Raw genomic sequence first — 16241 nt, 5'->3', positions numbered from 1 at the left:
TGGAAGCCTGCGCAGGGGAGAGGCGGCGCGAGCTCGGCGCCCGGGGGTCAGCGCTCCCTCTGGCGGTCACGGGTCAGCGCGCCCCGCCCGGCCGGCCGCAGGCTGAGCGGCGGCGAACCGACCGGCTGCCGGGGGAGGAAGCGTCCCGGGCTCTCTGCTCCTCCTGCCCGCGGCCCGCCGAGGCTGCAGAGCAGCGGCATCACCCGGAGCGGGCGGAAGCCTCACCAGTGCGAGAGAAAGGAAGGAGGCTATTTTTAGCGCTGTGGCCAGGGTGTGAGTGTCTGTAAAACTGAGCAAGGCCTGAAGCTGTCTTTGCACGATACATGGGAGAAACTCTGTCGGTTTTCAAAGGTCAAAGGTAGGAAGGAAACTTGGGCCCCCACCCCGGGGAGCACCCCACGTGCCGGCAAGAACGCCATCAGGTCACACACACAGGAGATTCGTGCTGTTTCTTTTCTCTTTTCGACCTCCCGGAAAGTTCCTGCTGCAGAGATGAGACCTGGGCCCGAGGGGAGTGATGAAGATGCTGGTTCATGCAGGGCTGTGCACAGGGGAGGCCCTCTGGCAGCGGGGGGCGGCCCCTCCCACTTCCCACCGGCTCGGGCTCCCCTCTCCCTGCCCGGCAGTGACGTCTGGCAGCCTGCAAGCCTGGTCCAGGTGTGCAGCCGTAGGATGGACAGGAATGCGCCTCTGGGGGACGGCCTCGCCTTCCTCGTGTCAACGCCAGCTTGCCGCATGCCCCCTGTGCAGGACAGACGCGATGTTACTCACGGGCGCCACGGAGGGCCTGTGAGCCGAAGCTAACATCTGCTGGGGACAAGACAATGTCCTGCGGCGGGGCTGTTGGGATGCTTACCTTTCAGCTCCGGAGATTTCAAAGAACTGATAACACTCATGCCCCCTTTTAGGGAAAGAGGTATTCTCTTTTCTGGGGTACCTGGAGTTTTTGCAGTCGTTGCTGAGGTCACGGGGTCAGGAAATGTTTCCAGGAAAAAAGAACTGGGTTCACAGGACAAGTTTGGAAGGTGGTGCTTTGTGGGGAAGAAGGATCATGACTGAGGAAGGCACCGAGCTTGGAGAGGTGCCTGTGAACACTGGGTGGAAGGGAAGACAGCCTTAGCCTCAGGCGGGAGGAGGGCAGAACCTAAGGGTCTGGGAAACTGAGCCACCTGAGTTTTGACACTTTTCATCTGACTCTACCACCAGTGAGTTTCTCGTAACTCCTGACAGGGTCAGAGGGACGCCACTCTGCGTCTACTTCTGGCACCAAGCTCCCAGGCCGAGGGCCTGCATTTCCTCATCTGCGTGGAGAGGGTGGGCCAGATGGCTTGGACGTGCCTTTTGCTTATCCCCAGTTCCTCTGTGCCCCGGGGAGAGGGGCTCTGGCAGGCTCCTGAGGGGCAAGTCAGCTCCTGACTCTCTCCTTGGCTGGGGCAGCCCAGGCCTGCTGTTGGGAAGGGCCTTGCCTGACGGTGCAGTGAGATTAGGTAGAGCCCTGCCCAAGCCCCGGAGGCCCTGGGCTTTCCAGGGCAGCGGGAGAATTTCTGCAGCTTGCGTGCTTCCCCTCCTAGCTCGCACAATCCCTGAGTCGGTGCGGGCTCAGAGACAGCAGGCCCCACAGCGGAAGCACAACAGAACCCCTCTAGGGCCCGATGCCCATGGCGGGTAGGGGGTGCGGGGCAGCGATCAGGAAAAGGTTGGGAGGCTGCTCCAGGGTGGGACTCCTCGGAAGGGCCCGGAGAAAGTTCCTTTTTCGGGATTGTGGGGCTGCAGCCCTGGTTCTTTGGCCTGGAAGATCTTTAATGGGGAAGGCGGCCTGACTCACACAGAAGTACAGGACGGGAGGGAAGGCAAGATCAACAAAAAGACATCTCATGGCCAAACCAAGGACATCCTTGAAAGAACTCTTCCCCTGAACAGATTTGGTTGTCCAATTATTTTCATCCCTTCTTTCTAGTGAGCAGGCCCCAAAGCCACAATATCTCAAAACTGGGGGGAAAGAAGAGTTAAGGTCCTTAGATGGAAAGATGTGAAAGATTAATCCCTAAAGCAACGAGCACTGTCCTCTGGGGAGGTCTGTGCTTGCATTAATCATTTTAGGACAGAGGGTGCAGGTTGGCCGGACTGCAGGGAGGGACTGGGGGGGTGCGTTATGGAGGGAGGGGGATCCTGCAGGATGGAAATTCAGTCTACGGTCAGGTACGTGGCAGCTCACAGCTCTGGGTGTCAGAACCCCAGGGTGCTGGCAGTGGTTTGGACCCGTGGAGAGAAATGACAGTGGCCATGGGCCATCAGGAGCAAGGTGGCAGAGGTCCCACGGCCTGTTTCAGCCAGCAGGTCTTGGTCTGCTAGCTACATCCAGCCCCGGGCACCACCAAGTCATGCCTGAGGCCCAGGCCAGACCCAGTGGAGCGCAAGATGGGTTAGAGCCTGGGAAGGGGGCCAAGAGGGTCTGATGGCAGGGCTGCAGCAAAGGGGAAAGGTGGCAGCTGGGCTCTTTAAAGGGAAAACTTAACTTGAATCTTCACCCTTTAGGGTGGCTCTGGCTTGGACGGTGTGACCAGGGCAAGGGAGGAGGGGGACGAAGACATAAGCTGCAAAGGGAGAGGGACCGTGAGGAGAGAAGAGAACATGGTACTCACCTGCGCTTCCTCTCTGGCTCAGCTCCTCTGCTAACCTGTACAGCATGGACACAAACAACACACAGAAGTCACGCCTGGGGTCCCCTCACCAGCCCATGTCTTCTCTCAGGGGATTGCACAGACCCAAGGGCTTTTGGACTCGCCTCTCCCCTCGCTGCCCCGGATGCTGACTTTTCCCAAGCAGGTATGGCAAGGGCAGGGAGAGTCACGCTACCTACAACCGGCAGCTGCAGCGAATATAAAACAGGCGTGGGGGCCGTCTCTTGGGAGAAGGAGAACAATAGTACTAACACGGACATGAAGCCGCCCTAAGTCTGGGGAGCGGTTATATCGGGGGCATAGCCCATCCCTTGGTTCTGAAAGTGACGAACGTGAGAAGGAATTAAATTTTGATATGGGCAGTATCTCCTGCCTGCAGGCATATCTGCTTGGGAATACTAAATCACTCCCGCTCACCCTGAAATCCTGAACACTGCCCGCACCCTCAAACGCCCGAGGAGTCACACAGGGCCACGGCCGTCAGTCTACCAGATAGGCACCAGCGCTCTCGGAGCATGCAAGCTGGATTTATAGCTCCCAACACCGTGGGTGGCAGGTTCTGGAGAGGCAATTCTGAAGGGCAGAGGAGCATAAGATGAGGCTCTGGAGGGGCTGAGATGAATTTCGGGCTCTGCCGTAATATGTTAGTCTGTTTCATCTACGTAGTCTTGGATACAAGTATCGGCACTCCAGGTGAGCAGTGAGGGGTGGCCAAGTCAGAGGGGCACCCCAGGGGAGCAGAAGCATTCCCCAGGATGCAGCCAGACGGGGATCCAGGGGAGGGCAGAGAGGGGGCTGAGGTAAGGGTGAATGTGGTCAGGAAGTCCAGCTCGGTCATGAATTCTTCGAAAGTGCCCATTTGGTTCTTACGGTTTTTGCGCTGAGCAGACTATGTCTGCCTGACAGGGTACTGGGCAGGTTGTGTTGATGTGAGGTCAGCATGGTTTCAGCCCTGAAGCAGCAAACCAGCACTCTGTGTGGCTGGTAGTTACTGTTCCCTGACGCCCTGGTGACACCAGTTGCTACCATATTGGTCTACAGTAAGAGCAAATGCCCAGACCACAGCTGACAATCGGAAGGTCCATTCATAAAAACACTTGGGTTATACCCCTAACCACATACCCACTACGGTACAGCTACAAAAACATATCCTGAGACCTGTACGATGCTGAGAGTCAAACATTTGTTTAAAACCCTATCCATGTCTCACCCCGACTCTTAACACTCCCTCCGGACAGCACCTAAAGCCACAGAAACAGAAACTCAGGGGCTCTCACAGGGACAGACAGAAATGATCATTTATGCACTGGAAGAGAGATGGAGAGACACGGAGAGCAGGAGGGAAAGAAAGGAGAGATACTGGCAGGGAAGACGGGTGCAGACAGAGGCCCCTGAGTCCAGGAGGCGTCGGGTGAGGGAAGCCATGTCTGTCCTCCATGTGCTGCAAAGAATGCAGGGAGGCTGAGAGGAAGCTATGGGAAAAGCTACGGGGAAAGAAGGGTGAAAGGGAAGAGAGACCAAAGCAGCAGCTGTTACGTCTTCAGCAGAGAACATTCCACATGAACGCTGGGATCTGGCTGGGTTGTGCGTGTGTGCGCGTGTATGACTGGAGCACAAGTTGATGGAGTGTAAACTTATCCCCGTGCATCTCCTCCCCTCTTTGCCTCTTGCACAACAACCCTCCTGTCTTCTTCCTGGTCCACTCTCAGCCCCGAAAGTTGGTCCTCTCTACCATGCCCTGTAGCCCCGCTAGTTATCTCCAGCATGGAGAGGAGCACCTCGACTTCTGACATTTTGGTGGCCATGCCAAATATGTCATTCTCCTCAATTCCTCACAGTTACTGTCCATGGCCTTGCAGGCTTTGCTCTGACTCACTAGACAACCATGGCACCTCCTCCCCTCCCAGGCTCCTCCTCCAGACTCAGAGTCCTGATGGGGCTCGGCTCTCTTACCCACGACAGCCCCCATGGGCAGCGGTGCTACAGACCCTCATCCCCACGCGTTCTCCTTTCCCATCACAGCTGCTTGGCTTGCAGCTCCCACTCAACTTCTTCCCACCCTTCCTTACGACTTTCCTCACCTGCCTAGTCTACCTGCCACTCAGAAGAAAGTGTGGGTGCTGGCGTCAGCCGCCTGGGCAGAATCCCGGCTCTGACCACTACTCCCGTGCAGGTTCCTGTACCACCCAGAGCCCTGTCTCGAATCTTTCCTCGTGGGCGATGAATTCAGACCGAAAGGGTGAGCTCAGAGCAGAGCATCCAGCCGGGGCGGGGGGAGTGGGCGCACCTTCCCCAGCCCAGCCTCCTCCAGGCAACTCCCACTCTCTGCCAGACAAAGCACTCCAGCACATCACTGGCTTCTTTCCCTGTATTTGTGCATCTGCTGATACCCTGCTCTGTGCCAGGCACCGTTCTGGGCACTGGGGATACATCCTGAACAAGAGAGACCAAAATCTCTTACATTTTGGAGGAGTCTGGAAACAGACATTAATACCGGACAGATACAACAGCTAGCTCTCAAACGTTCTGTGTTCAGCATAACACAGACACATGAAGATGAAGAATGTGTAGTGTGGCGTCAGAAAGACCCAGTTCAAAGAGCCTATTTTCTCACTTGTAAAATCGGGGCATCATTATGTATCTCCGAGGGTTGTTAAGTATTAATTAGATAATACACGGACATCATTTAGCACAGCTCTTTGTACATAACAAGTTATTAAGCACGTTTTATGCATAATAAAACTAGGAAGGCATTACTCTCCTCTGCTGATACCTTTCTTTATTGCTTTTAATTCTTCCGTTGAGGTCACAAAACCATTTAGCTATTCTGCCCACAATAATCTCTTCCTTTTCAGAAACCCTTCTCGTGTTTGTAATCACACACTCTGAGTTTGATGATTAACTTTTCCTGCCACTTCATTTTATCTCCTATTTATTTTGCATATCTCTGTCTTGCCTCCCTAACTATATTATAAACTCCTGGAGGCAAAGGGTCATGTCGTGTGCTTTCCTGGTATCTACTTCCTACATCCGAACCCTCTATCACAGTGTTAGGAAGTCAGGAGGCTTTTGTGGATCGCCTGACGCCACCACCTCCTTGATGGTCAGTTGGGAAAAGCAGGCCGAAGGCCCTTTTGGGGGCCTAGAAGCTTTGGGGAAACGGGCAGCAGGAAGAAAAGCAGAAACAAAAGGGGGGAGCGTTCCCTCAAGAGCAATGTAGCTCTGCCTCCCACTCCAACTAGGGGTCCTGAGAGCTCCCTTTACCTCTGTCCTTCCCATCCTGCTTCTTCTCCTCTTCTTCCTCTGCACCTTCCTCTGCTGTGAAAACAAGTCCAAGGTGGCCAGTGACCCTTCAGCACAGCACAAGCATAGGAGGAGGGTGAAGAGAATGACTTAGCAGGCTTGGGATGAAGCCCTAGCTCAAGGCTCGGGGTCACGGGCCTCCAAGGGTGCGGACACGCACCTGGCCTGCCCTGTGCGCGGCACACATGCTGGCGCTCTTTACCCACGAGCTCTGAGCCCCCGGGGCAGTGCAGGCTGAGAGGTCACCCGTCCTGCTGCAGGCTCTGTGGCTGGCTTCCCTGGTGACTGGGGTGGGGGTCGCTGCCTTTTCTCGATGCCTGCTTTCCCGAAGGTGACCACACCTACTAGGGATACACCTAACATCTTGCATCCCGGTTCAAGAAAGCAACTGTCAGAGTACATGGTCAGGAATAACTAGACTGACACCAGCTTCTGTTAAGAGAAGACAACCCCAAACCAGAAGTTTTAGCTGACAACAAGCTTAAAGTGACTGAACAGCAAAGTGGCTGTGTGGAAGAAGCTAATGCCCTCTCGGGTTGCTTTCCCAGGGCCCTTGCTCAGGGAGGCTACAGGTCACTGTGCTCCACAGGGAGCTGGTCCCCCGTCATAGGGAGAAGTGTGCTTAGCTCTGGGAACTCACTTTGAATTGGGGCCTTGATGCTCTTGGCCACATCCTAATGTGGGCAAGAAAATGGTGAAGTGAAAAGCACGTCACATTAAGAATGGCTGAAGGAACAGCAAACAGTCACCTTTAAGAGGAGAAGGCTTGGGGACAGCCATGCTTCCTGTCATCGAATACTGGAAAGCCTAAATTAACAGGAACGGAAGGTCCTAAACCTACTCTGCGTAGCTTCAGACGATGGGATGAGGACAAACTGCTTACAGAAAGGCAAAGTTTGGCTCCCTGATAAGGAAGAACTTCACGGTGATGAGAGCGGGTCATGAGTGAGCTCGCTGGAAACATTCCGAGGACTTTTATATTGGGCAGCTAGCTGATTAAATGACTTCTAGGATCTTTTCCAACCCTAAGATTCTATTATTTGTGAAAATAGTTTTAAAAAGATGAGGAGGAGCAGCTTTGGCTATAAATAGTATGTGCACATGGGATGGAAAATATTTAAAGACAATTTGAGTATCTCACCTCATCCTAACACAACCCCCAATAAAGAGAGTAAACATGCGTGGGTGCTGGGTGGGCCCCTTCCATTCACCCAGAAACTGGCAGCCTCACACCTAAGGGGCATCTAGCTCTGCAGTCTGTGCGGGTGCAGAGTCACATGCAGACTTAGTCCACACCTACCCGTGGACTTCAGGGCTTGAGAGAGCAGAGCATCAGTGAAAGGGGCCCTCGTGGGGCTGCGAACCTGACCTCCAGTCCTGTGTGGGCAGAAGGGCACTGTGGCAGCAAGAGCACTGCTGTGTGTCCTCCACACCTGAGTTCTAGGACTGGCCTTTGCCCCTTCAAGATGCACAACTTCAGGCAATTGGTTTTCTGATAATCACTCACTGCCTTTCCAAAGAGGACTTGACAACGTGATCTCTAAGGTACTTTCTGAAGACATCAAAGAACTGTGTTAAAACCATCCTTTCCTGCCACGAGAGACTGCCTATAACCTTTTACATTTTTGTGAATATATTTGGTCTCTGGGTGCTGTGTGTTTGATGGTGTCCAGTTATCTCTCCTCCTAGTGTGATGGGTTCATGAGCTACTGATCTTGGCCAAATCCTAGTAAGTGTTCGGGAGGCACAATGTGATTAATCTCCACGGCCTGAAATTCCTTCTAAAAGTTGGATTTCTGGCACCTGTGGCAAACTATATTATGGAAGGGACTTTCTAATCACCTGTGAAGTCATCTTGAAGGCAGTCACCTCTTCTACTTATGTGTGTTTGTGGGGAGGGCAGTGCTTCTGACAAGGACTGAGAAATGGAAGGGGCGCCTGGGTGGTTCAGTCATTGAGCATCTACCTTCGGCTCAGGTCATGATCCCAGACTCCTGGGATGGAGCCCTGTATCGGGCTCCCTGCTTGGCAGGAAGTCTGCTTCTCCCTCTCCCTCTCCCCCTGCTTGTATTCCCTCTCTCGCTGTCCCTCTCTGCCAAATAAATAAATTTAAAAAAAAAAAAAAAAAAAGGATTGAGAAATGGTACCAGAACAGAGGCAGCATCCCCTTCACACTCCCTGCAAGGGAGAACCAGCATCTTATCTTAACTGCCTTGGGAAAACCAACCCAGGCCATGCACTTACTCTCTTCTTAGTGGAAATCAGCAGGTTTGAGGGGGAACCACGGGCCAGCCATAGGTATATGCTTTCTCCTTTAAAGGTCTGAGGACATACCCGAGGCTTCCCTGCCATCAGAGTGGGGACTGATGATTTCAGTGGCTGTGTTTGAACAGCCCATGGAAAACCTGCTTTACATTTTTATTTAATAGCCTTGTTAAGCGACTCCAAGGCATTTAAAAGCACTATATTAGCTGAAAAGAAACAACAGAGGGCCATGGGTATACTCAGGGAGAGAACCTGTCTGTCTAATAGGGAACATGGGAATCTGACCACTGTAAACAAATTAGTAAACATCTGGCAGTTACAAAGCTAAGGGAGTCATGGGGATTCTTGACAATATGACGATAGGGGAACTGCCTTTTATGATTTCTCTCTTTCCTGGGTTTTACATGAAGGGAAAAATACGGTGAGGGTCTCCGGACAGTCACTGAAAGAGCTAAGCGCGGGAGGGACGAGGAAGGAGCTGCACTGACCACCGAACAGAGGGCGAAGAGCGACAGACGCAGGTGACAGCTTCAGTGAGACCAGAGCCTAGTCACCGACAAAAGGAGAGAAGAGGGTTTCAAGATCAAGTCAAATGGGAGAGAGCAGAAAGGCAGCTTGAGAACATCCAGAAGCTTTTGTGGCCGATTCGGTCTGGTCATCCAGGAAAGCTTCCGCGTGAGGCTGCGAGCAGCGCTGGGGAAAGAGCGGCTGTGGCCGGCGCGCCGTGTGGGGGTCGCGGGTCGGGGGGGTGGGGGGCGCAGGGGTAGGGCGGGGGCTGGGCCGCGCTCGTGCTACAGGGCGGAGCCTGCAGAGAAACAGGGCGTGAGCGTGTGCGTGACCGCGAGCAGGGCGGGCGCGGTCCGCGGGAGGCCGTCGGGGCGCTCCTGGAAGGCGGAAAGACGGAGCGGTGAGCGCAAGCGGAGCGGCTGCGGGCGAACATTCGAGCACGCGGGTGCAAGTGAGGAGGGCGCGGGGACGCGAGGGGGCGCGGGAGGCCGGGCGGGAGCTCTGGGCTTCACCTGAGTGGAGCTCCTTCACCAGGGACGACATGGTGTTGGTGATGGAGTCCGCGGCCACCAGCAGGTCATTGCGGAGGTTTCTCCTCGTACCTGAGGGCAGTCAGAGCAGACGGCGGGGCCGCGTGAGGTCCCCAAGGCCTTGTCCTCCTCCCTCTTCTCTCCCTGAAGAGCGGGACCCTGTGGGCTGCGCGCTTCCCGGCCGCAGTCCGGAGACTTGGATTCCAGAACCAACCGGGGCGGGGGGGGGGGGGGGGGGGGGCCCGAGGCAGGACTGGACTCTGCGGGGCTCCACGAGCCAGTTCCGTCTCTGCCCAGAGGACACTCGCTCAGCTGCCGCGGCCTCCCCGCCTCCGTGACACGGCAGCTGCCGGCTGGTCAGACGGGTGGCAGCACGGTCCTGTGGGCAGTCCCACTCTTCCTCCTTTTACTCGCTCTACAGATTTCCAGGCAGAGCACGACTTCGGGAACTGTTCCATCTGATTCCTCCAGAGCAGGCGGCAAAGCGCAAAGGACAAGTCACGTCCCAAAACCCGGGGGGGAAAAGGGCACGGAAGCCGCAGAGGCCTGGTCTTCACAAACAGAGCCTGCAGCCCCCCGCCGGGACAGCAGCCAGTCTGGTGACGAGGGACCAGCACCTGACTCTACACCGTCTGTGAAAGTCTGATCACTGCAAGCTACCCACGCAAAAGAAAAGAACCTGGAACAATCTCGGCGGGGATCTTGTTGGTGCTGCCAGACCCCTCTAGCTCTGCCCTGTATCCTGCCCCCAAAGCTCACCTTGGGCAAAGGCCTCCTGCAGGTCTCCCCCGACTCCGCTCAGTGGGTCCTGCGGGCAGTGTGTGGGGGTGGAGCCGGCGGACGTGGAGTGCACGGGCATGGGCATCGGGCGGCTGCCTCCGTGCGTGGGCGACGTGTGCGGTGACCCTGTGGCCTGAGCCTGGGAGAATCAGAGAGATGCAACACGTTATCTCGGGCAGCTTCCCTCTTTGAGGACGGGGAAAGGCCTTTTTCTCAGTCAGTCTAAGCCCAGCGACACAGCTGCGGTTCACACAGTGGGGCAGTACCCTGCAGGATCACCTTTGAAAGGACGGAGTCAGGCTGCCTCCAGGACTGCGGAGAGGAAGAAAAGGAAAAAAAGAAAGGAAGGTGGGGAGGGAGAAGGAGAGAGGATACCATCAGACTGGACTAAAAGTGGGAGGGAAAGTAGAGGCTAGCACGGGGGTGGGAGGGGTGCCTTGCAGGTACACTGAGCACAGTAGCAGGTCCAGGATCGGAGCGGGGTTAGGCCACGCAGTTGAGAAATGATACACAAACATCTTCCTTTTCCTTTTCCTTTTTTTTTTTTTTTTTTTTTTTTTTGCAAACACATTTATGTACATTATCTCATTTGACCCTCACAACAACTTGTGAATAGAAAGGGCGTACATTTTGGTACCCATTTTATGGAAGAAAAACACGATGAAAAGAGTAAGCTTTGTGTCAAGCAACACAGCTCATGGAGATGTGGGAATAACCCCATCTCCTCCACAGGCAATGACGCGCACTCTGCACCCCTGCGGCCCCCAGACCGCCGCAACCATGTGCCTAAGCATGTGTCAGGAGCTTGGCCACAGGCTGTGTCTCAGGGGCCAGGTCACTGCACTTATCAAACGCACAGTGAAGCCTTTCAGAGCATTCCATGAGGACTAAGTGAGAAGGGACACATGTTTAATGGAAACTGAACTTTCCTTGTGAAGGCTCTGTTACAGTTTTGGAGAAAGCTTGGAGTCATGGGATAACACTGAAAGATTCTAGTTAAAGGGAGCTCCCTGAGATTTGGGCCCTGCTGCCATTCAGAGCAAGGGAAACTGGGTGAGGTGTACAGTGGGTTTTCTGTGGAAACGGAACTGGGAAAACATAAGCCAAAGTGTGCAAATGAGTTAAACAAAGAGATTTATCTTTTGGGGTTCTAGTTCAGAAACTCCCCACACAACAGTATCTGCCCCAAGTGTGCTGACAGCTTATCTGCACAAAGCCTTACCTAAATGCTTCAGCCAGTGTGGGCGCTGCACTCACCAGAAATGATTTGTTCTCCATGGCTCTTAACTTTGATTTGCAGGAGTACATGTATGTATATTTTGAGAAATTTAAAATATATAGGAGGATAAAAAGTCTAACATAATAAAGCACCCCCATTGATAATTGCTCATATTTTGTCAAGGTCAACCTAAAAATATTGCAGATAAGTGTGAAGACCCTTTTGACCACCAATCCTGTCCAATCCCAGTCCCTCCTCTCACCCCTTCAGAGGCAGTGATTATCAAATATTTTGGGGTGAATTTTTTTTACCTGTGTGTACATATATAACTACAAATAATCTATGATATTCTTGCTTTTAAATTTTACATGAATGGTATCATACCATGCATATCATTTTGTAATTTGTTTTTATCACTTAACATACTTTCTGAGATCTTCCCATGATACAAATGACAGGAACTTTGACCCTTACCTCACATTATATACCAAAACTAACTCAAAAGGGACATACCAAACATAAGAACTAACCCATAAAAACTCTTAGAAAAGATTAGGTGACAGCTTTTTAGATATGACACATAAAGTACAAGCTACAGAAGAAAATAAACTGGATTTCATCAAAATTGAAAATTTTTTCAAAGGACACCTTAGGAAGGTGAAAAGACAACTCAAAGAATGGGAGCACATTTTTGCAAATCATCTATCAGATGAGGGGCTTGTATTTGGAATACGGAAAGAACTCTTAACACTCAATAATAAAAGGATAAGTAACCTAATAAAAATGGATAAAGGGCTGAAAAGATGTTTCTCCAAAGAAGACATACAAATGTCCAATAAGCACATGAAAAAAATTCTTGACAACATGAACCATCAGGGAGATGCAAATCAAAACCACAATGAAACACCACTTCACACCCACTCGGATGGCTACACTAAAAAGACAGATAATAACAAGTGTTGACAAGGATGTGGAACATCCTTGCGTGCTTGCATGCTGCTGGTAGGAACAGAAAATGGTGCATTCCTGTTGCTTTAGAAAGCAGTCCGGCAGTTCCTCAGCAAGATTAAACATGGAGTGCTATTCGACCCAGCAATTCTACTTCTACGTGTACATACCTGAAAACATAGGTCTACACAAAAATTTGTACACAAGTGTTCACAGCAGCATTACCTGTAACAGTTGAAAAGTGGAAACAATCCAAGGGCCCATCAACGGATGAATGATTTAAATAAAAATGCTCGATACAGTTGACCTTTGAACAACATGGATCTGAACTGCACGGTCCACTTAAATGTGGATTTTATAAAGAAATACAGCCCAGCCCTGTATATGTATTTTCTTTATGATTTTCTTCAACATTTTCTTTTCTCTGGCTCACTTTATTGTAAGAATACATATAATACATATAACACAAAATATGTGTTAACTGACTATTTTATGGGTAAGGCTTCTGGTCAAGAGTAGGCTATTAGTAATTAAGTTTAGGGGGAGTCAAGAGTTATAGACAGATTTCTGACTGTGCAGGAGGTCAGTACCCCTCACATCCCCACCACTGTCCAAGGGTCAGCCAAATAGGATTTGGCACATAAAGAAATGAAGTACGGATGCATGCTACAAAACGGACAAAACCTGAAGAGATTATACTAACTGAAATAAGCCAGTTACAAAAGACCGAATATTATTCGATTACATTTATATGAAATGTCTACAATAGGAAAATCCATAGAGACAGAAAGTAGAGTAGTGGTTGCCTGGGGATAGGGGCCTGGAAGAAATGAGGAGTGAGTGCTAGTGGGTATGGGATTCTTTCAGAGGGCGATGAAATGTTCTAAAGTTGACTGTGGTGATTGCTGCACAATTCTGTGAATATAGTAAAAACAACTGTATTTTAGGCTTCAAAATGGTGAATTGTATATAGTATGTGACCTACATCTCAATAAAACTGTTATTAAAAAGATACCACTAAGAAAAATAAAAAGATAAGTCATAGACTGGAAAAACATATTTATAAATTATATCTGACAAAATTGTGGGTCTTTGTAATGATTTTTTTTAATTTGACACCAAAAGCAAAGGCAGTGGAACCAAAAATAAACAAGTGGGACTACATCAGAAGTAAAAAGCTTCTGTATAGCGAGGAAACCATCAACAAAATGAAAAGCAACCTGCAAAATGGGACAAAATAGCACCTATAATAAGCTGTTAACATCTAAAATATATAATGAATTCATACAACCCAATAGCAAAGACATACAACAAAAAACCCCAATCTAATTTAAAAAATGGATGGAGAAGGGGCGCTTGGGTGGCTCAGTAGGTTAAGCATCTGCCTTCAGCTCAGATCATGATCCCAGGGTCCTGGGATCGAGCCCCACATTGGGCTCCCTGTTCATTGAGGAGCCTGCTTCTCTCTCTCCTACTCACCCTGCTTGTGCTCAATCTCTCTGTCAAATAAAGAAATAAAATCTTTAAAAAAATGGACAGAGGAACCAGGCATTTCCCCAAAGTTATACAAATGGCCAACATGTGTATGAAAAGATGCTCAAAATTCATGAATTATCAGGGAAACATAAATCAAAACCACAATGAGATATCACTTCACACCTGTGAGGATGTTATCAAAATGATAAGAGATACACACTGGTGAAGATATGCAGAAAAGGGAACCCTGTGTACTACTGGTGGGAAGGTAACCTGGGGCAGTCACTACAGAAAACAGTACAGAAGTTCTTCAAAAGATTAAAAGAAAATGAAAACAGGATCTAGAAGAAATATCTGCATTCCCACGTTCACTGCAGCACTATTCACAGTAGCTAAGATATGGAAACAATCTAAGGGTCCATCCCAGATAAATGGCCAAACAAGAGGTGGCATATATGTACAATGGAATATTGTCCAACCTTCAGAAAAGCAAGAAAGAATGTCCTGTTGTTTGCGACAATATGGATGGACCTTGAGGGCATTACACTAAATAAAATAAGCCAGACAGAGAAAGACAAATATTGCATGGTCTCACTTATACGTGGAAGCTAAAAAGAGTCAGACTCATAGAAACAGAGTAGAAAAGTAGTTGGGGCCAAGGGTCGGGGGAAATAGGAAAAGGTTGGAAAAAGGGTACAGACTTTCAGCTGTAAGATACATAAGGTCGGAGGATGTAACGTAAAGCATGTCGACTATAGCTGGTAACACTACTGTCTAGCTGAAATCGGCTAAGAAGGTAAAACTTCAATGTTCTCACACACACAAAAAGATAAATATGTGAGGTGATGGATATATTAATTACCTAGATAGAATCCTTTCACCACGTGTGTGTGTATCAAGTCACCCCAATATCTCTTTAAATATCTTACAAGTTCATAGGTCAAGAGAGCAGAAATGGAAAAAAGAGAGAGAATAAACAAACAAAAAACAAACTTATGTCCAGAACATATAAAGAACCCTTAGAGCTGAATAAGAAGATAACCCAACTGTGAAACAGGCAAAGATTGACTAGATGGTTCACTGAAGATGACGTACAAATGGGCCAATAATCACATGACAAAGGCTCAAAAGAGGAGCCAATAGGGAAATGAAAATTGAAATGATGATGAGATATCACTTACCTACTGAAACAGCGACAACCAAAAAGACTAACAGACGTGGGAAAACCGAAACTCTTATACATTGCTGACGGGACTGTAAAATGCCACAGCTACTTTGGAGAACAGTTTGGCAGGTTCTTAAAATGGTAATGTAAACCTACCATATAACCCAGCAACCTCACTCCTGGGAATGGGCCCAAGAAAAATGAAAACATATGCCCACCCAAACCTGTACACAATACTCATGAGCTACAGCCTAATAGGCCCAAAGTGGAAAAAACCCAAAGTTGACTGACAGGTGAGTCGATGGACGGAATGTGGTTGATCCATAAAATGGAGGACTGTGATGTATCTTTGTGCTATTCTTTTTTTTTTTTTTTTAAAGATTTATTTATTTATTTATTTATTTGACAGGCAGAGATCACAAGTAGGCAGAGAGGCAGGCAGAGAGAGAGAGAGAGAGAAAGGAGGAAGCAGGCTCCCCGCTGAGCAGAGAGCCCGACTCAGGGCTCGATCCCAGGACCCTGGGATCATGACCTGAGCCAAAGGCAGAGGCTTTAACCCCCTGAGCCACCCAGGCACCCCTCTTTGTGCTATTCTTGCTATTGTTTAACTTTTATAACAATTTCCCACTGATAATTAAACATGTTCTATCTTGTGAAATACTTTTTGTCAGTCCTTAAGGAACATGTGTTATTCATCATTTTTTTCAGGGTATATATCTTTCTTTCCAACATCTCAGGAATCCGGTTTTGTTTAGAGAACATTTTCACATATTAATCATTGTATTTTGGGGAACCAAAATACACCTCCACCTTTTACCCTGTAACTGCCACCATGCCTTGCTTTTCTGGCCATTTTGGGTGAAGAAGGAGCAAATAATAAAGTATAACATGCACTCTGGTTTGCAAAGTGTTTTTGAACAGCCAGATCCGGCAGTTCCAGCCCCAATCCAAACAAGATAATGAAGCTGGGAGGGAGAATCTTCAGAAAAGCAAGAACGTCCATGCAATGGCCTGGCTAGGTAGGAAAGTCCTATGAGCCAGCAGTTCGGGAGATCTAGACGTGGTGGACACTGGCAAAGCCAGGGTCTTTCTTGGGCCGCCAAGAGCTAAGAGGCACAGAATCAATCAAGTTCATTGCCTGGGTGGCTTGGACAGCATCAAGGAAGGACCCCATGGACCCCAGCAGCTGATGGTTTTCCAGCTGCAAAGGCAACAAGCCTAAAGTTGTCTCTCAGTCACGGAGGAGTGAGAGCCTCGCTGAGATCATGTGTGTGCCTTGGCTTCTCGGGGAGCCTATGAACTCAGCTGCCTCAGTTGCAGGGTGAGGAGTGCTGCCTGTGAGAACCAGGCCTGGCCGCAGGCAAAGG

The 16241-nt window shown here is 50.0% G+C and overlaps 1 protein-coding gene across 7 annotated transcripts in view; it reads right to left on the bottom strand.

Moving 5' to 3' along the window:
- Positions 1-711: 711 nt before the first annotated feature.
- Positions 712-16241, bottom strand: part of LOC111154095 (dystrobrevin beta) — a 243675-nt gene continuing 228145 nt past the window's right edge. For 5 of the 7 annotated variants that reach the window (XM_022513473.1, XM_022513468.1, XM_022513471.1 and 2 more), the window contains 5 exons: positions 10046-10205; positions 9269-9358; positions 5946-5999; positions 2643-2677; positions 712-742 (listed from right to left, as the gene is read on the bottom strand). In XM_022513473.1, the coding sequence (XP_022369181.1) occupies positions 2673-2677; positions 5946-5999; positions 9269-9358; positions 10046-10205 (309 nt within the window). In that variant the 3' untranslated portion in view covers positions 712-742; positions 2643-2672. The remainder of the gene's footprint in view (positions 743-2642; positions 2678-5945; positions 6000-9268; positions 9359-10045; positions 10206-16241) is intronic. The other 2 variants (XM_022513474.1, XM_022513475.1) reach the window with 2 other exon arrangements.

This window comes from Enhydra lutris, unplaced genomic scaffold (genome assembly GCF_002288905.1).
Source record: "Enhydra lutris kenyoni isolate GAN:26980312 unplaced genomic scaffold, ASM228890v2 scaffoldscaffold35, whole genome shotgun sequence".
NCBI classification, from domain to species: Eukaryota; Metazoa; Chordata; class Mammalia; order Carnivora; family Mustelidae; genus Enhydra; species Enhydra lutris.
This window is presented reverse-complemented; position numbering and strand designations above follow the sequence as displayed.